The sequence below is a fragment of the Scyliorhinus canicula genome, chromosome 4, assembly GCF_902713615.1.
Source record: "Scyliorhinus canicula chromosome 4, sScyCan1.1, whole genome shotgun sequence".
In the NCBI taxonomy this organism is placed as follows: domain Eukaryota; kingdom Metazoa; phylum Chordata; class Chondrichthyes; order Carcharhiniformes; family Scyliorhinidae; genus Scyliorhinus; species Scyliorhinus canicula.
This window is the reverse complement of record NC_052149.1, coordinates 231,982,511-232,004,480: the sequence shown is the minus strand read 5'-3', so window position 1 is coordinate 232,004,480 and position 21,970 is coordinate 231,982,511. Positions and strand designations below refer to the sequence as shown.

The 21,970-nt window shown below is 49.0% G+C and overlaps 1 protein-coding gene across 4 annotated transcripts in view; it reads right to left on the bottom strand.

The window, feature by feature from the left end:
- Positions 1–21,970, bottom strand: part of LOC119965447 (synaptopodin) — a 128,538-nt gene that overhangs the window by 40,838 nt on the left and 65,730 nt on the right. The window contains exon 1 of one of the 4 annotated variants that reach the window (XM_038796240.1): positions 10,812–10,877. The exons of the other annotated variants lie outside the window; for them this stretch is intronic. Coding sequence (XP_038652168.1) covers positions 10,812–10,824 — 13 coding nt within the window. The 5' untranslated portion in view covers positions 10,825–10,877. Of the gene's footprint in view, positions 1–10,811; positions 10,878–21,970 lie in introns of those variants that run through there. 4 annotated transcript variants of the gene reach the window in all.

The window sequence follows — 21,970 nt, the reverse complement described above, 5'->3', positions numbered from 1 at the left end:
GCCACATCCAGCTATGAATCGTGGCGGACGATTAAACAGCTTACAGTAGGAGGTGGGTCCACAAATATCCCTATCTTCAATGATAGACGAGCCCAGCACATCAGTGCAAAAGATAAGGCTGAAGGATTTGCAACAATCTTCAGCCTGAAGTGCCGAGTGGATGATCCAACTCGGTTGCCTCTGGAGGTCTCCAGTGCCACAGATGCCAATCGTCAGCCAATTCTATTCACCCCACATAATATCATGAAACGGCTGAAGGCACTGGATACTTCAAAGGCTCTGGGCCCTGACAATATTCCGGCAACAGTACTGAAGACTTATGTTCCAGAACTGGCCGCACCCCTAGCCAAGCTGTTCCAGTACAACTACAACGCTGCCTTCTACCCGGCCGTGTGGAGAATTGCCCAGGTGTGTCCTGTACATAAGAAACAGGTCAAATCCAACTCAGCAAATTAGCTCCCAATCAGTCTACTCCCGCTCATCAGCAAAGTGATGGAAGGAGTCATCAACAGTGCTATCAAGTGGCACTTACTCAGCAATAACCAGCTCACGGACGCTCAGTTTGGGTTCCGCCAGGGTCACCCAGTCCCTGACCTCATTACAGCCTTGGTTCAAAGATGGACAAAAGAGCTGAATGCCGAAGTGAGGTGAGAATGATTGCCCTTGACATCAAGGCAGCATTTTACAGAGTATGGCATCAAGGAGCCCGAGCTAAACTGGAGTCATTGGGAATCAGAAGGGAAACGCTCCATTGGTTGGAGTCATACCCGGCACAAAGGAAGATGGTTGTGGTTATTGGAGGTCAATCATCTCAGCTCCAAAACATCACTGCAGGAGTTCCTCAGCAGAGTGTCCTAGGCCCAACCACCTTCAGCTGCTTCATCAATGACCTTACTTTCATCATAACATCAGAAGTGGGGCTGTTCACTGATGACTGCACAATATTCAGCACCATTTGCGACTCCTCAGATATTGAAGTAGTCCATGTCCAATTACAGCAAGACCTGGACAATATCCAGGCTTGGGCTGAAGTTACATTTGCGTCACACAATGTCAGACCGCGACCATCTCCTACTAAAGGGAATACAACAATCGCCCCTTGACATTCAATGGCATTATCATCGCTGGATCTCCCACAACCAACATTCTAGGGGTTACCATTGATCAGAAACTAAACTGGACTAGTCATGTAAATACTGTGGATACCAGAGCAAGTTAGACGCTAGGAATCCTACAGCGAGTAACTCACCTCTTGACCCCCCAAAGCCTGTCCACCATCTCCAAGGCAGGAGTCTGGGGTGTGATGGAATACTCTCCACTTGCCTGGATGAGTGCAGCTCCACCTACACTCAAGAAGCTCAACACCATCCAGGACAAAACAGCCTGTTTGATTGCTCCTCCTTCCACAAACATTCACTCCCTCTACCACCAACTCATTGTGTGCAGCCGATAAACGGCAGGAACTCACCAATGTCATGTGAGAGTGCCTTTAAGAATTGGATGTTTAAGAAATGTACCTTTAAGAAATGAAGCTGATCATATTACTGAAGTGATGTCACAAGGGGGGAAGCTGAGCTCACTTCTGCTTTTTGGGAGTTTTAGTTTCAGTTTGAAGAAAGCTTGGGTGTGGCTGTGAGCTGCATTGCTGGTGATCTCTGCCATGAAGGACTATCTCTTAGTCCAGGGGTGGGCAAACTACGGCCCGCGGGCCGCATGCGGCCCGCCAAAGGTATTTCTGCGGCCCTCCAAGTCATTAAAAAAAATAAAAAAATAAAAAAATTTTTTTTTAATTTAAAAAAAAAAAAATTTTTTTTTTAAAGGTTAATGGGGGGGGGGGCTGTTGGGTTACTTACTGGTATAGGGTGGATACGTTGACTTGAGTAGGATGATCATTGCTCGGCACAACATCGAGGGCCGAAGGGCCTGTTCTGTGCTGTACTGTTCCATGTTCTATATGAGGCGCCCAGAATCATAACCGGGTGAAGTAATTATTTTACTTAATATACTATGCGGCCCTTTGTGAATTGTGAATTTCTGAATGTGGCCCTTGCACGGAAAAGTTTGCCCACCCCTGTCTTAGTCCTTTGGTGAAATCGGAATTGTAAAAAGGTCTCAGTATTGAATATAAATCTAATGTGCTTCTGTTTGAAGGATTTGTTAAGTCTTTTGGATGTGTAAAGGAACAGTTTGCAGGATTGGGTAGTGTATTATTTTCGGGGTTATCTTTGAAGTAAGGGGTGTTAAGCAATCCAATGTTTATTTAAAAGGTGAATTTGAGTTCATGGAATAAACATTGTTTTGTTTTAAAAACCACGTGTCCATAATTGTAATACACCTGGGGAACAAGCTGTCTGCTTCAAAAGCAACAATCCATTAAAGGTGGGGGTTGGTTGAACTCCATGATACATTTTGGGGTTCTGAAAACACCTCTGCCATAACACCAAGGTTCCTTGGACAGTACCTCCCAAACACATGACCACTACCATCTAGAAGGGCAAGGGTAGTAGATAGCCTGGGAACCCCACCACCTGGAGGTTCCCCTTCAAGTCACTCAGCACCCTGACTTGGAAATATATTGGCCGTTCCTTCACTGTCACTGGGTCAAAATCCTGGAACTCCCTCCCTGAAAGCACTGTGGGGGGGGGGGGGGTGATTATTTTGACCCTGAACACCATTTGGTGCACATAATTAAAGAGGATGCATAGATTGGACTTGATGGAGGAGGGAGAGAGAGAAACTACTTCCTCTGCTGGGATGGGGCGGGGGTCTGGAAAAAGGGGGCACGACCTAAAGGTGAGAGCCCAGACTGTTCCGGAATGATGGCGGGGCGGGAAGCACTTCCTCACACAAAGAGTAATCGAAATTTGGAAGCCTCTCCCCCAAAAAGCGATGATGCTGGTGCCAATCAAAAATGTCAAAAGTGAGATGGAAGTCGATGCAGGAAGGATGTTCCCGATGGTGGGGGTGTCCACAAACAGGGGTCACCGTCTGAGGATGCGCGGTAGACCATTTAGGACAGAGATGAGGAGAAATTTCTACACCCAAAGAGTGGTCGGGCCTGTGGAATTCGTTATCACGGGAAGTAGTTGAGGCCAAAATATTGCATGTTTTCAAGAAGCAGTTAGATGTAGCCACTTGGGGCGAAGGAGATCAAAGGTTATGGGGGGAAAGCGAGATTGAGTTATTGAGTTGGATGATCAGCCATGATCATAATGAATGATGGAGTGGGATTGAAGGGCCGAGTGGCCTCCACCTGAGCTTATTTTCTATGTTTCTATGATTGATTTTTGCTGGGTGGGGGTTTAGGGTTAAGTGTGACAGGGCGAAGACGGATACACGGATTTAAGGTACAGATCAGCCATGGTCCAATTGATTGGCAGAACAGGTTGGAAGGGCTGAGTGGCTTCTGTGTTCCGAACTGAGTTTCTGTAAAAATAGGACACCCAGCAGCAGTCAGCTCTTGGCTGACTCTGAATCACGTGTCAATGGACTGTTCCCATTCGATTAAATATAGGACATGTGACCCATTTGTTTAAACGTCAAAAATGTTGACATTTTGCTGACCTGTGCTCAACAGGAACAAATCCCCACAATTCTCAAACTGTCCCCTGTGATCGAGTGGTGGAGCCACCTGACCTGCTCCAGCATCGTCAGCTACTCAAAGCTCAGCTCTCAGGTTCAGCTGGTGAGCAGCGACTGGCCTGTTTATCACTGGTGTCACTCTAGGTGATGCATGAGTGCAAGTGGCTCACATTAGCAGCTGTGGCAATCTTTTCTTCCGCACTCTCTCTCTCGCTCTCTCTCCGCGTTTATCGCTCCCTCTCTAGCACCCCTTCCATCCTCCGATGATTTTGCCCTTCAAGCTGTCACTCGAGGAACCTGAGCACAAAGTCCAGGCTGAGAAATGAGACGTCAAAACGTAAGCACTGATGGAATAGGAGCAGGAGCCAGCCATTCGGCCCCTTGAACCTGCTCCGTGAGTAATTAAGATCATGGCTGATCTGATGAGGCTGTTGCGCCACATTCTTGCCTGCCTAACCACCCCCTTAACACTGGATTGCCTCGTCAGTCAAAAATCTGTCTAACTCGCCCTTGAACATACTCAATGACCCAGCTTTCAATGCTGATTGGGGAAGGGAATTCCAAACACGAGTGACATTCTGGCAGAAGCAATTCCTCCTCATCTCCAACTTGACCTGAATTTTACGCTCCCCCACCTCACCAGTTAGACCATGGGTAGGAAGGGTGGGGTTGAAGGCTCCTCTATCTTTTGACTGTGGGCACCACCCCTTGAGTCCCGGTCACCTCCAGACCTCCCCTTCCTCCCTCCACCCCCTGGTCACCCCCTTCGCAACCCCACCCCCCGAGGTCTTCCCTACCCCCCCCTGCCCTGAAACCTTTTCCTCCGGTTCCCGGACTTGGGCCTCCTGGTGAAGTCCCTCCTCGATCCAATGCAGCGTCGTTTCTGCTGGGACTGGAGATCTGCCAGCCTATCGGATTGACCAGCAACACTCGAAGGCGGGACTTCTCTCTGAGTGATGGGCACAAGCCCCTCCGACCTAATGCCAATCGGCATTCGTTCAAGCCCAAATTGGAGGTGGGGCAAAGGGAGTTGGCGAGGGTGTGTTCCCCACAGACACTTCGGATGGGAGGCGCTGAACCCCCACCATACTAAATATTTTGGCCCTCATTTTGATACTGTGTCCCCTAGTTCTGGATTCCCCCATGGTGGGGCGGGTGGGGGGGGGGGGGGGGAACGGGACATCCTCTCAACACCGACCTTGTCAAAACCCTTTCAGAATCTGAAAATGTTTCAATAAGATCACCTCTCCTTCTTGCAAACTCCAACGTGTAGAGCCCCGACCTGCGGAAATTTAGACATAGAATTTACAGTGCAGAAGGAGGCCATTCGGCCCATCGAGTCTGCACCCGCTCTTGGAAAGAGCACCCCACCCAAGGTCCACACTTCCACCCTATCCCCATAACCCAGTAACCCCACCCAACACTAAGGGCAATTTTGGACACTAAGGGCAATTTATCATGGCCAATCCACCTAACCTGCACATCTTTGGACTGTGGGAGGAAACCGGAGCACCCGGAGGAAACCCACGCACACACGGGGAGGATGTGCAGACTCCGCACAGACAGTGACCCAAGCCGGAATCGAACCTGGGACCCTGGAGCTGTGAAGCAATTGTGCTATCCACAATGCTACCGTGCATATTCCCTCATAAGTCTTTCACCCCAGGAATCAGCCCAGACCATGACAGCCATGATCTTATCAAATGGCACAGCAGGTTCAATGGCCTATCCCCGCTCCTAAATCCTATGCTCCTATGTTACTGTGTGTGTGGGATTTTGATGTACACAAATTGGCCGCCATGTTTTCTACTTGGCAACAGTGATCACGTTTGAAAGGTCATTGTGGGTGGAGCTTAGGAATAAGAAGGGTGAAATCACAATGTTGGGAGTGTACTATAGACCTTCCAACAGCCCGCAGGACACCGAGGAGCAGTTGTGTCGTCAGATACTGAAAAGGTGTGAAAAAAGCAGTTGTGATGGATGTATTCCCATATTTATTGGGAATCCCTTACAGCCAAGGGCTCGGATGGAGAGCAATTTGTTAGATGTGTCTAGGAGGGTTTTTTAGTGCAGTATAGACAATCCAACCAGGGAAGGTGCTTGGCCGTTCTAGACTTGGTACTGGGGATTGAGCCAGGCCAGGTGATTGATGCTTCAGTGGGGGAGCATTTTGGGCTTATTTCCATAAGATTTCAAATAGTCATGGATAAGGACAAGGGTGAGGGCGCTTAATTGGGCGAGGGCCAATTACATCCAAATTAGACAGGAACTGGGAAATGTGGATTGGGAGCAGCTATTTGAAGGCAAATCCACATCTGACCTGTGGGAGATTTTAAAGGGCAGCTGATTTAAACGCAGGACAGGCATATCCCCGCAAAAATGAAGGATAGAAATGGCAGGATTCGGCAACCGTGGATGACAAGGGAAGTTGTAAGCTTAGTCAAAAGGAAAAAGGGAGCATACAAAAGCCGACAAAGCCCTTGAGGAGTACTGTGAAAGTAGGAAGGAACTTAAACATGGAATTAGGAGGGGTGAAAGGGGCCATGAAATGTCTTTAGCAAACATGGTCAAGGAGAATCCCAAGGCTTTTTATCCATATATTAGGAGTAAGAGGGTAGCAAGATAAAGAGTAGGCCCACTCAAGGAGAATGGAGGGAAGTTATGCGTGGAACCACAAGAAGTGTGTGAAATCCTTAATGAGTACTTTGTATCAGCATTCACCAGGGAGAAGGACATGACGGATGTTGAGGTCAGGGATAGGTGTGTGAACAATCTTGAGAACGCCAATGTATCAAAGGAGGAAGTGTTGAGTATCCTGAATTGCATTAAGGTAGACAAGTCCCGAGGGCCAGATGGGATCTATCCCAGGTTATTGTGGGAGGCAAGGGGAGAAATAGCTGGGGCCCTAACAGGTATCTTCACATCCGCTTTGACTACAGGCAAGGTTCCAGAGCACTGGAGAATAGCCAATGTTATTCCCTTGTTTAAGAAAGGAAGCAGGGATAATCTAGCAAATTGTAGGCGGGTGAGCCTGAAATCAGCGGTGGGGAGGCTTTTGGAAAAGATACTGAGGGGCAGGATGTATGCACATTTGGAGAAAAATTGACGAGTTAGTGATAGGCAGCATGGTTTTGTTGAGACTTTATTGAGACTTTTTAAGAGGTGGCGGGCACGGTAGCACAGTGGTTAGCACAGTTGCTTCCGAGCTCCAGGATCCCAGATTCAATTCCTGGCTTGGGTCACTGTCTGTGCGGAGTCTGCACGTTCTTCCGTGGGTTTTCTGCGGATGCTCCGGTTTCCTCCCACAGACCAAAGATGTGCAGGTTAGTTGGATTGGCCATGGTAAATTGCCCCTTAGTGTCCAAAAAGGTTGGGCTGGGTTACGGGGATAGGGTGGAGGTGTGGGCTTAGGTGGGATGATCTTTCCAAGGGCCAGTGCAGACTTGATGGGCTGAATGGCCTCCTTCTGCACTGTACATTCTATGAAACTATGAAGATGACAAAGAAAATTGATGAGGGAAGGGATGTGGATGTAGTTTACATGGACTTTAGTAAGGTGTTTGACAAGTATCCACGTGGCAGACTGATATAAAAACTAAAATCACATTGGATTTGGGGTGGGCTGGATGGATACAGAACTGGCTTAGTTATAATAATAATAATAGTTTATTGTTGCAAATAGGCTTCAATTAAGTTACTGTGAAAAGCCCCTAGTCGCCTTATTCGGGCACCTGTTCAGGGAGGCCTGTACTGGAATTGCACCCGTGCTGCTGGTCTTGTTCTGCATTGCAAGCCAGTTGTTTAGCCCACTGAGCTAAACCAGCCCCTAGGTTATGGAAGATAAAGAGTAAGGGTGTTTTTTAGAATGGAGATATGTAGCTAGTGGTGTTCCGCAGGGATCAGTGCTGGGACTTCTGATGTTTGCAGCAAATAGAAATGATCTGAAGGAAAATGTGGGTGATCTGATTAGTAAGTTTGCAATTGACACAAAGATTGGCAGAGTTGCTGATAGTGCCGAGGATTGTCAGAGGATACAACAGGATATAGATAGATTGGAGACTTGGGCACAGAGATGGCAGATGGAGTTTAATCCGGACAAATGTGAGGTGATGCATTTTGGAGGATCAAATCTAGGTATGAGTTATACTGTAAATGGCAAAACCCTTTGGGAACATTAACATACAGAGGGATCTGGGCGTGCAGGTCCACAGTTTCCTAAAAGTGGCAACACAGGTGGCCAAGGTGATTAAGAAGGCAGAGATCATGCTTGCCTTCATCAGCCAGGGCATTGAGTACAGGAGTTGGGAAATCATGCTGCAGCTGTATAAAACCTTGGTTAGGCTGCATTTGGAGTATTGTGGGCAGTTCTGGTCACCACATTATCAGAAGGACGTGGATGCTTTGGAGAGAGTGGAAAGAAGGTTCACCAGGATGTTGCCTGGTCTCGAGGGTGTTAGCTTGAGGAGAGGTTGAACAAACTAGGATTGTTTTCAATGGAAAGACGGAGACCTGATAAGAGGTCTACAAAACTATGAGAGGCACAGACAGGGTGGATAGTCAGAGGTTTTTCCAAGTGTGAAGTGTCAATTACACAGGGGGCACAGGTTCAAGGTGAGAGGGGGAAAGTTTAAGGGAGATGTGCGGGGTAAGTTTTTCACACAGAGAGTGGTGGGAGTCTGGAATACGCTGCCAGAGGATGTGGTGGAAGCAGGCGCATTAGCAACATTTAAGAGGCATCTGGATGGATACATGAATAGGGAGGAAATCGAGGGATACTGACCGAGTAAGGGCAGAAGGTATTTGTTAGTTAGGGCATCATGATTGGCACAGGCTTAGAGGTCTAAAGGGCCAGTTCCTGTGCTGTACTTTTCTTTGTTCTTTGTTCTTCTTTGTTGGCTATGGAACGCATCCCAGGTTTCCGGGAGGCATGACATGAGTGCAAGTCTTCCCTTTCTCTGTATGGAGATGGGATCCATCCCAATCCTGTAACAATGGGTGACAGTGTGAGGCCAGATCCTGATCACACCCACGAGAGCAGGCCTGCAAGCAGTGACCTATCCTTGAGTCTTGTGGTAAAATCTGCGACATTTTGGAAATTTGCTTACTCATTCCACTAATGTTTAATCATGAGAGTTCTCCGGGAAACAAAAACAAAACCGCATTTTACCTGTGCATTCCCCCAAAAAACCTGTTCTCTGAGTGTTGAAGGATTTTCTCAAATAAGGTTATATTGAATCTCAAGACGAGACCGTGCAGATGGAAACCATTCAGCCTATCATTGGCTGTTCTGTTTGCCACAGGGAGGAGATAAGCCTTTTTATAAAATTCATCGACGGGATGTGGGCTTTGCTGGCTAGGCCAGTGTTTGCTGCCCATCCCTAATTGCCCTTGGGAAGGTGGTGGTGAGCTGCCTTCTTGTAACGCTGCAGTCCCTGAGGTGTGGGTACACCCTCTGTGCTGTTAGGGAGGGAGTTCCAGGGTTTTTACCAGCGACAGTGAAGGAACGGCCGATATATTTCCAAATCAGAATGGTGAGTCACTTGGAGGGGAATCTCCAGGTGGTGGGGTTCCCAGGTACCTGCTGCCCTTGTCCTTCTGGATGGTCATGGTTGTGGGTCTGGAAGCTGCTGTCTAACCTTGGAGAGTTGCTGCAGTACATCTTGGAGATGGTAAACACGCCTGCCTCTGTGCGTTGGCGGTGAAGGGAGTGAATGTTTGTGGAAGGGGGAGCAATCAAGCAGGGCTGCTTTGTCCTGGATGGTGTCAAACATCTTGAGTGTTGTTGGAGCTGCACTCATCCAGGCACGTGGAGGGTATTCCATCGCACTCCTCACTTAAAAACACAGAAAATAGAAGCTGGAGTAGGCCATTCAGCCCTTCAAGCCTGCTCTGCTATTCAATAAGATCGTGGTTGCTCCTTTACTCAACATCACATTCCAGTGCTCTCCCCATACCCCTTGACCTCTTAGAGTTTACTTATGCCTTGTAGATGGTGGACAGGCTTTGGGGAGTCAGGAGGTAAGTCACACGTTGTAGGATTAGGGTTAGGGTTAGGGTGGTACAGTTCAGTTTCTGGTCAATGGTAACTCCCCGGATATCGATACCCAATTACTCCCACTCCCCCTGCTGTCTGTCCAAAAGCCCGACAAATTTGTTTTCCTTCCTCGAGTATTTATCCAATTCCTTTCCCAAAGGAATTATCATTGAATCTGCTCCCACTGCCCTATCAGGCTGCATATTTTAATGAAACAAAGAGTTTTTCAACAATTATGCACGGCAATTGCGACCAGTCTTTCCCACCTTTCTGAACTATGACAGCGATACGCATGTATCTTCACTCCTCGCTTCTTCACAGGAACACAAGGAACAAGATGAGGCCATCCAGCCCTTCGAACCAGATCACTATTCAATTAGTTTAGTGACTCAGACTCCCAGACTCAGCAGCTCTTCATGAGGCAGAGAATTCCAGATTTCCACTCCCTGTGTGTGAAGAAGTACTTCTCGACCTCATTCCCACCCCCTGCTCAGAATTGCCTGTTTCATATTCTTCTGTTCTGGGCCTCACCCCCACCAGAGGAAATAGTTCCTCTCTATTTACCCGATTGAGTCCTTTAATCATCCTAAATCTCAATTAGATCACTCCTTAATCTTCTACACTCCAGGGAACGCAAGCCGTGATTAGGCAATCTCCTCTCGCTCTTCAAAACCTTGAAGGAAATCTGTCAGAAACTTTCCCTTCCTATAGGTGACTCATGGCTATGGTACAGAGATCCTCAAAGGGAAATTTTTGTGGTTTAAAAAAAAATGCCTGACGGAATTCATTTCCAAGAATATCAAACAATAATTGCCTTTGTTTTCATCTTTCACTTTCTTTAGTTTTGAACTTAGTCTGTTTTTTCGCTCCCCGCACCCCTCCCCCAAATAATTTTGAAGTTCTCCTCCTTGTTTGCAAATCCCCCCCCCCCGGTCTATCTCTGTCGCCTCCTCCAACCCGACAGGGTTCAGAGATGTCAGTATTCCTCTAATTCTGGCCTCTCGAACCGCCCCTGTCCCCCTCGTCACCCCTTCCCCTTCCAACCTCGCCCAACCCCCTCCCCCTCCACCAATGGGAAATGGCGGCCAATCCTTCAACTGGGCCCCCTGAGCTCCGGAGTCCCAGCCGATCGATATCTATCACTTCTGTTATGGTGCTCGTTCAAACCCACCACCTTGAGAAAGCTATCTGTCACCTTTTTTTAACATCTCACGCAACTCGGTGACAATCTTTCTTCAACGATCACAATTTTGTGAAGTACTTTGGGGACGTTGGACTGGGTAAGGGGCGCTATGTGAACGCAAGTTGCTGTTGTTGATGATGAAACGTTCCGCCCTGATCGACGCAGGTGAAAGCAAAGGTCAAGGTTCGCTGCGATGCCAACCAGGGTCAAATTGCCCCACAACCCCTGCATGCCAGCAAGCCGAGGGTCAGATGCTTGACCCCCTCACAGTGGCCTGAGGGAACCTGTACCCAGTCAGGAGGCACCAACTTCAGGAGAAAAAGAAGAACTATTTTTCAAAAAGCGAGGTATGCTTGGACATGCTACCACCATGAGGCTTCCCAGCAGCGAAACTAATTTGCTAAAATGTAAAAGACATATTGGTTGAAATTTTCTGCCCGTTCTTGCCGACAGGATCGTCCAGTCCTGCCGGCGGTGACTGCCCCCCCCCCCCCCTCCTGCGTCCCCCCTCCCCCCCGTCCCAGCCCAGCCCACGGTGGGTTCCTCGGTGGAGAAGGGTGTGAAGAATGTGAAAACACGTTGATAGCAGCGGGACTGGTAGATCTGGGCATTGGTAGACCATCGTCGTTGCCGCAAAATATTTCCTGGGGAGTGGGGGGGGGTGGGTGGAAACCCCTCCTCCTCCTCTCCCCCCCCCCCCCCCCCCAATATTACTCTCAGGATAGGAACAGGAGGTGGTAATTCAGCCTCTTAAAAAAAAATGGGCCTGTCATTTAAGACAGAATTGAGAAGAATTTATTTCTCCCAGAAAGTGGTAGAAGTGGGGTGTGGTGTGGGGGGGAGTGGGGGGGGGGGGGGGGGGGGGGGGTGACTGATTATTTTCGAGGCAGGCGTGGATAGATTCATGGCTAACAAGGGATTTAAAAGGTATCGGGGGTGGGCAGGAATGCAGTGTTGAGGCTACAATCAGAACGGCCGTGATCCGATGGGACGGTGGAGCAGGGTGGAAGGGCCGAACGGCGCATTAATTCCTATGTCTCCCGTTTCAACATTCTGTTGGATCGTTGGCTGATCGACTCCATTATCCCACCTCCACTCTTCATGCCCGTGGCTAATTAAACCCAACATTCTAAGGTTTGAACATTTCAATTGACATCAACAATCCCAACAGTGTTTTTTGGGGAGATACTGCCAGATTTTCAGCTTTGTGTGATAGAGCGCTTCTCAGCTACTCCCTGAATAGCCCAACTCAAATTCTAAAGCGGCTCTCCCTTGCTCAGCATTCTCCCAGCAGAGAGAATAGCTTCTTTCTATTTACCCTTTAATCAACTTGAACACTTCAGTTAGACCACCCTATTAATCTCTGGCCTCAAGAGAACCCAGGACTAGTTTATGGAACCGATCATCGTCGTTTAACCCTTTTTTTCAGTCCTGGCATAATTCTGATGAAACAGTGCTTCGTCCCAAGTCAAGAAAGCAGGAGGACAACTGAATAAAATGAAAGAAAGCCCCCATAGTCCCAGATGACTGTAGAATGCCTTCTCCTTTGAGGGGAAGAGCTGACGGGTGGTGATTTATCCTGCGAGTGACCACACCTCAGGCAAGGTTGAGAAGACTATTCTTCAAGAATAACCTCAGCCGGTACGGGAATTGAACCGTCGCTGTTGGCCTCGCTCTGCATCACGAGCCAGCTGTCCAGCCGACTGAGCTAACAGACCTTCCATCAGGGCATTGAAGCTGCGATGATCCTACCCCCGCAGTGTAATTTCAAGTGTGAAACCTTTGTGGTGAGTTGTTCAATTTTACCTATGTTCTGTCGCAGTCACAGAGTTCTTGACCAGTTCACTGTTCTCCTCCATCGATCTGGGGCTGGATTCTCCGCACCCCGACGCCGAAATCGCGCCCGGCACCGGGGCGGAGAATCCAGTTCCACGCATGCAATCGGGACCGGCGGCAGTTCCTCGATCCTTCGGCCCCCGACCTGGAAGTACCTGGGCCCATATCTGCAGCCAGAGCTACGAGCTCCACAACGGCTCCCTGCTCGCCCCCTGCTGGGCTGTGAACATGTGGCCCTTTCACGTCAGTTTTTCTGGCTGGAAAGGCCACAGTTTCCATGACGGCGTGGGGACAGACTCCCTGAAACAGAGAATCCAGCCCTTGGTGTCTCAAGGACGCCACCTCAGGGTGCACCAAAGTTTTTTTTATCGCCAATGAAGTACGATTTGAAGCGTAGAGGCTGTAGTAGGTTATTTGCACACAGCCAACTCCCACACACAGCACTGCGATAAATTAGGGTGGGACGGTGGCACAATGGTTAGCACCGCTCCAGGGTCCCAGGTTCGATTCGGGTGGCTGTCTGTGCGGAGTCTGCACATCCTCCTCGTGTCTGCGTGGGTTTCCTCCCGCAGTCCAAAGATGTGCAGGTTAGGTGGATTGGCCACGCTAAATTGTCCCTTAATGCCCAAAAAAGGTTAGGTGGGGTTACTGGGTTAATTGGTTACGGGGAAAGGGTAGAGGCGTGGGCTTAAGTGGGTGATCTTTCCAAGGGCCGGTGCAGACTCGATGGGCCTAATGGCCTTCTTCTGCACTGTAAATTCTATGATTCTATAAATGACTGAATGTATTCGCTGCGGGATAAATGTTGACCCCACCCCCCAGCCATCTGGGATGGCCACTTACAATAAGAAACATGGACGGTCGCAAAGCATAATGGGAAAAATGGACAATGTAAGGTTCAGGCAGGCTCAGAGCCTGAATGTATATTTGTGAGTGAAGGATCCAGACAGTTTCGAAACCCCCAACAGATTAGCATCTTGATGGCCCATCTCCGTAAGACAAACGACTGATACTTGAGCAACCAAAACAATCCCAGACATTTCGGTGCCACTCGCTGTACTCAGGAAGCGTAAACAACAGGGTCAAATCCAGTGATCAAGAATTACCCAATTAATGGGGTCCAAACCGAAGGACCGCCCAAAAGAGTGCAAAACTCCCCAAGGATAGAGAGAGAGACCGCCATGTGTTCGATCTCTCTTGGACCTGGCACTCCAGCAACGTCAACTTCCAATTGCAGCCCCACCAGAAGCAAGTTCAACGGCCGCTACCAGACGGATGGGCCCAGCTGAGCAGCAGTTACTTCTACAGACCCAATAGACCCAGAATCGAACAACGGCCACTTTTCCTCTGACCTAAGCCAGGAGTCTGAAGTTAAGTACAGGTTGTCATAGTTGATAGGTGTAGTTTAACTAGTAGTGTTTATATTGCATGATTAATTGTGTGTGTAAATAAAGTACCCTTGATCTTGAACTAACTAACTGGTGTTTGGCTCTTTGACCGGTATCTGGTCGAACTTTGTGGTGGTATCATTTGATACCTAGCGGTTTGGGGGCAGCACGGTAGCATAAGTGGATAGCACTGTGGCTTCACAGTGCCAGGGTCCCAGATTCAATTCCCCGCTGGGCCACTGTCTGTGCGGAGTCTGCACGTTCTCCCTGTCTCTGCGTGGGTTTCCTCCGGGTGCTCCGGTTTCCTCCCACAGTCCAAAGACGTGCAGGCTAGGTGGATTGGCCATGATAAATTGCCCTTAGTGTCCAAAAAGATTGGAGGGGTTATTGGGTTACGGGGGATAGGGTGGAAGTGAGGGCTTAAGTGGGTCGGTGCCGACTCGATGGGCCGAATGGCCTCCTACTGCACTCAATGTTCTATGACTCTGAGCAATATAATATTGATATCTAAAGAAAGAAGGGCGACCTATTGATTGCCATATTTACAGTAGGTAAAAAAGGCAACACTCCTCCCCCAGGACACCGAGGAGAATTCCTCTGTTCATCCTCCAAATAACGGCAGTGGGGGTCTTTCACCACTGTGAGGGGAGGGCAGATGGTTGAAAGTCTTGTCTGAACGGCACCTCCCAACGGTTCAGCACTCCCTCAGCTCTGCAGCGGGAGCGCCAGTCTGCCCTCTTCGTAGAATCATAGAATTTACAGTGCAGAGGGAGGCCATTCGGCCCGCCGAGTCTACACCGGCCCCTTGGAAAAGATCACCCTACTTCAGACCACGCCCCCACCCTTGTGCTCAGGCCTCAGAAGGTGGGTGGACCGAGGACTTTCTGGCAGAGGGCCGAGGGAGGCAACCCATCGAGCCAGGGCGGACCCTCAGACGGAGACAATCGCTGCCCAATCTGGGGCGCGAACATGCGGGAATGGGGTGGAGGCTGGGGGGCGGGGGCAGGGGGACGACTTGTGGTAAACACCACTGGTAACACATTGCATGTATTACAGTACTGCTACTGCATTACAGGTAAATCCCGGCCTTCTGGCTCCGCCCAGCAGGTGGAGTATAAAAGTGTGTGCTCTCCTGTGCTGCTCCCATTCTGGTTCCAGCTGCAGGAGGCACAACATCTCGTGCAATAAAGCCTCGATTGTTTCACCATTCTCGTCTCCTGGTCATCGACGGAACATCAACGGCTCAGGCAGAGATCCCATGGGCTTCCCGCGCTGCTGTTAATTAAAACCAGCCAACCCCTCAGAAACTGCAGCTGGCTCAACAAGAACAGAAAAAGGAAAGGAATGTTCCCCACCACATTATATCCCATCTGGTAAAGTCATTTTCTCAAGCTGTGCTGTTTGGTATCTCTCCAGCTTAAGCCTGTAGAAAAACATGCGTGGACTCTGTAAACTTGGATGGTTATAAAAAGTTTATAGCTTTTAAAGTGGCCTCGTTACCTTCACTATTAAAGGAAGAAAAGGGCAGGGGGGAGAAAAAAAAGGACTTGTGTTTGTCTAGCGCCTTTCACACCTCGGCAATAAGGGCTTCACAGCCAGTGGAAAAACCTTTTGAAGCGGAGTCGCTGTTATATGGAAGCCGTCGCAGTTTATTAAAACAAAAAGAACTCCTTAAAACGTGAAGGGACTAAATTATGTTTACCTTTACCGTCGTGGGGAGCGAGCGGGCCAGCAAAACAGCAGGTCAAACAAGAGATCAGACTGGTTGCAGGTGGGATGTGGTTCTCCACGCAGAAGCAGTGTAGGGACCAGGGGCTGTTCCCTGTTTACATTCATGGTAGGTTCCCGGGACTCAGTTACAGAATTTGCTGGCGTTAACCCTCGAGGAGTTACAGAGGCAGACAGCGACTGAGCACAGGAAGACATGAACAAACATGCAGAATGGGCGTGCAATCTTTCAATGAAAGTCGATAGAAATGAGGGCGAGGCAGTACAAACTGGGAGGATTGATAAGGGGATCACAAAGTCCTTGGAAAATAAAAGCCCAATAATAATAATCTAGTCTCAGTGGGGTGGAGCAGTAAAGAGTGAGCAGATACACAAATCGCTGAAATTAGAGACACAGGTTAATGAGGCCAGGAATAACCAAAGCAGATTGAGTGCCAGGATTCATTGCCATGGGGGAGGTCTTGTGGCAGAGAGGGGAGCACCCTTGCCTCTGGACCTGATGCTCTGGATTCGACTCCCACCCCAGGGCTTGGCACACCAAGGAAGGCGCATTCAGAACACGGCCACACAGGTTGATTGTCAACCTGCAAAATCCTCCCAACATGCCAATGGCAGGTGGTGAGAGTGGGAAAGATGGCCCTGCCTGATGCCTCTCAGGTTTTAGCCTCTGGCTTCAGGCAAGTGGCCTGTTCCAGGGAAAAACAAGCCCCAAGGACAGCGGTAAACCTATGCTTTGTCTGCCTCGCCCACAATGTGGGAAGTCTTCGAAATGTATTGATTTCTCGACAGCTGGAACTGAAAACTAGAGAGGCTAAGTTGAACTTGTGTAGCGTCTTAGTTAGATCACTGAGAACAAGTTTGTGCCTTGATATTGCACACATGCAAGGTGCTCCTTGCAAAAAAAAAATTCAAAAGAATAATATCAGAGCAATCAGGAAAACTGAACAGTCTGTGGTTCTTTACTGCAAAGAAGAGAAGGAATCATTTAATCGAGAAATGTAAGATTATTAAAGGACCTGGGGCATAGAGAAGATTTTTCACTGGTGGGAAATACCAAAACTGTAAGAGCATCAATATAAGACAGTTATTAATATATTTAATACAGGATTCAGGAGACAAATATTTGTCCAGTGGGTTGAAGCTCTACGTTAGAGACTTGAGCACACGCTCAGTGCAAAACCTACAGAGTGCTGCGCAGTCGGAGGTACTGGGAGAGACTCTCCTTTTGGGAGTCCATGTTCTCCCGCAGGAGGTGAATTGCAACTGATTTACGCACTCTCACTGACCTTCGCCATGCAAATTTAAGTGGTTAGAGCACTTCAGAGTTACTCAACTGTGAAGGAAGATGAATGGAGCAAGGCTGACAGCTGTGTGTGTATGTATGTGTGGAAGCTGTCAAGCACAGCCTAGTAAGAGAAATGAATGGATGGCTTGCAGCTGACTGGTTCCTCTTTCCAGGAATTGGCAGGTGGTGCTTCCTGTGTCTGAGCCAGCAGGTGTATTGCCCAGGTGAGTGCTACAACGGTAATTTTATTCACTGCCTCTGTCGGAGTGCTCTCTAACTTCCAGATAGGGATCTATTTTCTGGGGGGCCTGGAGCGAGGGTCTCCCTCTTTAGTGGCTCTCTGTGGGGGATCTCCCTTTCTAGGGGGGTTCGGGGGGGGGGGGGGACTGTGGGGGGGGGGAGGGTCTGGTGGTGGTGGGGTGAAGGGTGGCCCCGGATGCACTTTGGGCCAACTCCCTTAAGGAGTCACCCCCTTTTCCCACTGTGAGGCCCACCATATCAGGGCAATGCTGGGAAATACCTGCAGTAAATTCCCACCCGCTGGAGTGTAGGCGCCAACCTCGATCCCGCCGCTAGCGGAGGGCTGGAGCACCGGGCTGGTTTTCTTCACGGTGCCGAGTCGTTGCTGCATCGGGAACCTCGCTACCGACTGGGGGCGGAGGATGAATTTCGCCCGCTGTCTTTTCAGATTAGACATTAAACCAAGGACTCACTTGCCTGGATGAGTTCAGCTCTACTCAAGGAGCTCAAAACCATCCAGGTCAAAACAGCCCCCTTGATCGGCACCCCATCCACCACATTAAACATTCACTCCCTCCACCACGGACGCAGAGTGGCAGCTGTGTGTACCATCTACAAGATTGATGTCGCAACTCAGGGGGGTGGCGCAGTGGTTAGCGCTGCTGCCTCACGGTGCCGAGGTCCAAGGTTCGATCCCGGCCCTGGGTCACTGTCCGTGTGGAGTTTGCACATTCTCCCTGTCCTTACATGGGTCTCACCCCCACAACCCAAAGATGTGCAGGGTAGGTGGACTGGCCACGCTCGATTGCCCCTTACTTGGGAAAAAAAAGAATTGGGTCCTCTAAATTTATTTTAAAAAGACTTCAGAACTCGCCAAGGCTCCTTCGACAGCACGTTCCGAATCCATGATCTGTGCCACCGAGAAGGATGAGGGCAGCAGATTCATGGGAACCCCACCACCTAGACGTTCCCCTCCAAGGCCACTCACCATCCTGACTTGGAAATATATCGGGCGTTCCTTCGCTGTCGCTGGGTCAAAACCCTGGGACTACCTCCCTAACAGCACTGTGGGTGTACCTACACCACATGGACTGCAGCGGTTAAAGAAGGCAGCTCACCTCCACCTTGCCAAGGGCAATTAGGAATGGGCAATAAATCCTGACCTTTCTTGTAAAGGCCACATTCCAGAAATGAATAGAAAAAAAGAGAAAAAGATGAGAAGAACAGGTGAGTTCTTCTCTGTGTCCTGATGCGATATTTATTCCTTAACTAACAACATTAAAACAGATTATGTGGTCCCCTATCTCATTGTGGTTTGTGGATCTTGCTCTACACAAATAGGCTTCACATTTCCTACACGATGGCAGCGACTACACTTCAAACAAATTACTTCATTTATTGCAAAGTGCTTTGGGAAGCCTTGAGGTCGTGAACACAGCATTATGGAAATCCTAGCCCCTCTTTCACCAAATTGTTTTAAATTATTTAAAGAGTTTAATCTCACGATGGCTACTTTTGCTAATGGGTAACAGCAGGGCTTTGTCAGTTGTCCGGCTCCCTCAGCTCTGCTCGAAGAGGATTCCTTGAGCAGAGATCAGCTGGAATCCTCATTGAAGTGTTTTGTCCACAATTGGTTGCAGATGTCGACTTCAGCTGTAACGTTGGAGAAACACGCCGGAATAAATTTGTTCCCGTGAAGAATGTGTTCCTGTAGGAAAAGTATTTGAAAGCTCCTGACGACCCAGTGGATGAATTGACTTCCTCGCCTGTTGCCCGCCCACAGCCACGGGAATAGACGGCAAGTTCAAAGCTGACGCGTTTCTGGCATCAACCTATCCGGGATCAGTATCTATCAGACCCATGTGATCTGGGCTTCAGAGTCAGCAAAGGGAAGGGAAAGGCGCAAGACCAAGGCAATCCACCCGTCTTCCCCAACACCATGGCTGCTGGAAAGGAACGCGTGTAGAGAGATGCCATGATGTGGAGATGCCGGCGTTGGACTGGGGTGAGCACAGTAAGAAGTCTTACAACACCAGGTTAAAGTCCAACAGGTTTGTTTCAAACACGAGCTTTCGGAGCACGGCTCCTTCTTCAGGTGAATGGAAAGGCTTGTTCCAGAAATGTTTATATAGACACAGTCAGAGATGCCCCGGAATGCGAGCACCTGCAGGCAATCAAATCATCAAAGATGCAGAGAAGGAGCCGTGCTCCGAAAGCTCGTGTTTGAAACAAACCTGTTGGACTTTAACCTGGTGTTGTAAGACTTCTTACTGTAGAGAGATGAACATGGAGGAAATGTTAGTCACTGTGTGGTCCACAGCACATCTACAGGGTGTGGAATAGTCAGCTATGGTAACGAGAGAGCGATGTGTATCATCATGTAACAGTGGCATCACCGCTCATGTGCAAGAGGATGGCAAGAGACGATGGACAAGCCTGTACAAGCGAGAGATGTACTTACCTAGAAGCCTGGAATGTAGCATAGTGTGAATAAAGGAACTTTGAAGAAAGTTAGCCCTAAGTCACTCGTAAGAAATGGGAAACCTTTCCAATGTAGAACAGCCCACAAGTTACCTGAAGAGAGACCTAAAGAGGTTTCCAAGTGGAAACCAAACCACAGGGCAGCTTAAAAGCCCAGGAAACAAGAACAGGAATGGATCGTTCGGTCCCTCGAATCTGTTTCACCAATCACCAAGATGATGGCTGATGCTGCATTTTAGTTGCGCAATTCCGCCCACATCCCCTCCATTCCCTGCAACTCCCAAAATCTATTAGTCCTGAATATACTCAACACCAGAGCATCCACACAGCCCTCGGGGATAGAGAATTCCAAAGATTCACGACCATTTGAAATAAGAAATTTCTCCTCATCTCAGTCACCTTATCCCGAGTCTATGAGCCCCCTGCCTCCCCCAACTCTCTAGCCATGCAACTGCGCGGACTCAACACCTTCACTGTCAAGCCCAGTAAGACGTCTATGCGCTTCAATGAGATAACCTCTCTCGACAATTGCAGCTATGAGGAGAGATTGAACAGGCTCGGGTTTGATTTCCTTAGAACAGAGGAGGCTGTGGGGTGACCTAATTGAGGCGTATAACATTATGAGGGGCCTAGATAGGGGAAGGATTAGAGAGGCCATGAGGGAAAGCCTTTTCACCCGGAGGGTGGTGGGAATCGGGAATTCACTGTCTAAATTGGTGGTTGGGGGCCTGAAATGCTCAACTCTTTTTAAATGGTACCAGGATCTGCATCTGAAGTTTTGGAACCTGCAAGAGTACAGACGGGTGCTGGAAAGTGGGATTACAATGAGCGGCTAGTTTCTTTTTTCTTTTGTTTGCCCGCGCAGTTGCGACGGGCTGAATGGCCTCTTTCTGTACCGTAACTTTTCTACGATTCTTTCTTCTAGGTGTGAGTTGGTGCCTCCACTCCTGACTGGGGAGCGGTGTGTCGTGTTTGGTTGCTAGCTGGTTCTCTGCCAGGCCACTAGGTGGGGCATCCTGGGGAGGGCATTCATGAGGCAACCAAATGTTAAAAGTTACGGAGGGCTCGAGTCACTCCAGAGGCAAGAGACCGCGAGACAAAAATAGGCAAGAAAAGAGGGGGGGAAGGTTGTCTTGCAAACCATTTAGAACATTCCATGATAACACAATTAAGGAATGAGCTTGTTATCTAATCCTACTTTCAGCTCTATCCTCCTACTGATCTTCCGATATTGGAAGGTACCTTACTTGTCTCTACTTCATTGCTATCACTGTCTCATTTCTCCCCCAAACCTGTCTTTCTTGTTCCCGTCACTTGCTAATCGCCTGTTCTCCCTGAGAATTCTCACTGTATTGAATCAACATTTGCCATCTCATCCTATAACTTTGAGAAGGTGAAAAATGAAATGAAAATCGCTTATTGTCACGAGTAGGCTTCAATGAAGTCACTGTGAAAAGCCCCTAGTCGCCACATTCCGGCGCCTGTCCGGGGAGGCTGGTACGGGTGGTGGCGATCGGCCTGCTTGAGCCTCTGCAGCCCACCTAATAGACTTAACTGTCTAATTTAACTCACTCTTTCCACACTGGAACTCCTCAGCTCCCACAGTATCCTTGTCAAACCGTGGAACTCCTCTGCTCTTCAATCTACCCGTAAAAACTGTGAAAGCCTTTTCCCTCCCTCAATCTCCCCTCCAAACCTCCCTCAGTCTCCCCTCCAAACCTCCCTCAGTCTCCCCTCCAAACCTCCCTCAGTCTCCCCTCCAAACCTCCCTCAGTCTCCCCTCCAAACCTCCTTCAGTCTCCCCTCCAAACCTCCCTCAGTCTCCCCTCCAAACCTCCCTCAGTCTCCCCTCCAAACCTCAGTCTCAACCCTTCCTCCTGCAACCTTGCCAAAAGCCGCACTGGTTTGACAGACTTCACCTTTCCTCCTGTAGTGATCTTTACACGGGTATGTACAGAAGGGGCTGATGGGAAATGGAAAGACCACTAGGGGGCAGCACTGGTGGGTATAAAAGGGGAAGCAAGCAGCCCTCGAGGCTCTTTGGCTGATTAGACTGTGAGGAGAGCAGAAGCAGAGATTTAGCTCAGCGCTGCTAGTGTGGTCAGGCCTAGTTGTCGTGTACAGAAAAGTTGTAACCTTTCTACTCGTACAGTTCTTAAAGTGAGAGCTCACGCAGTTATTTAAGTTGTGTTACTCAATAAACTTTATGTAAA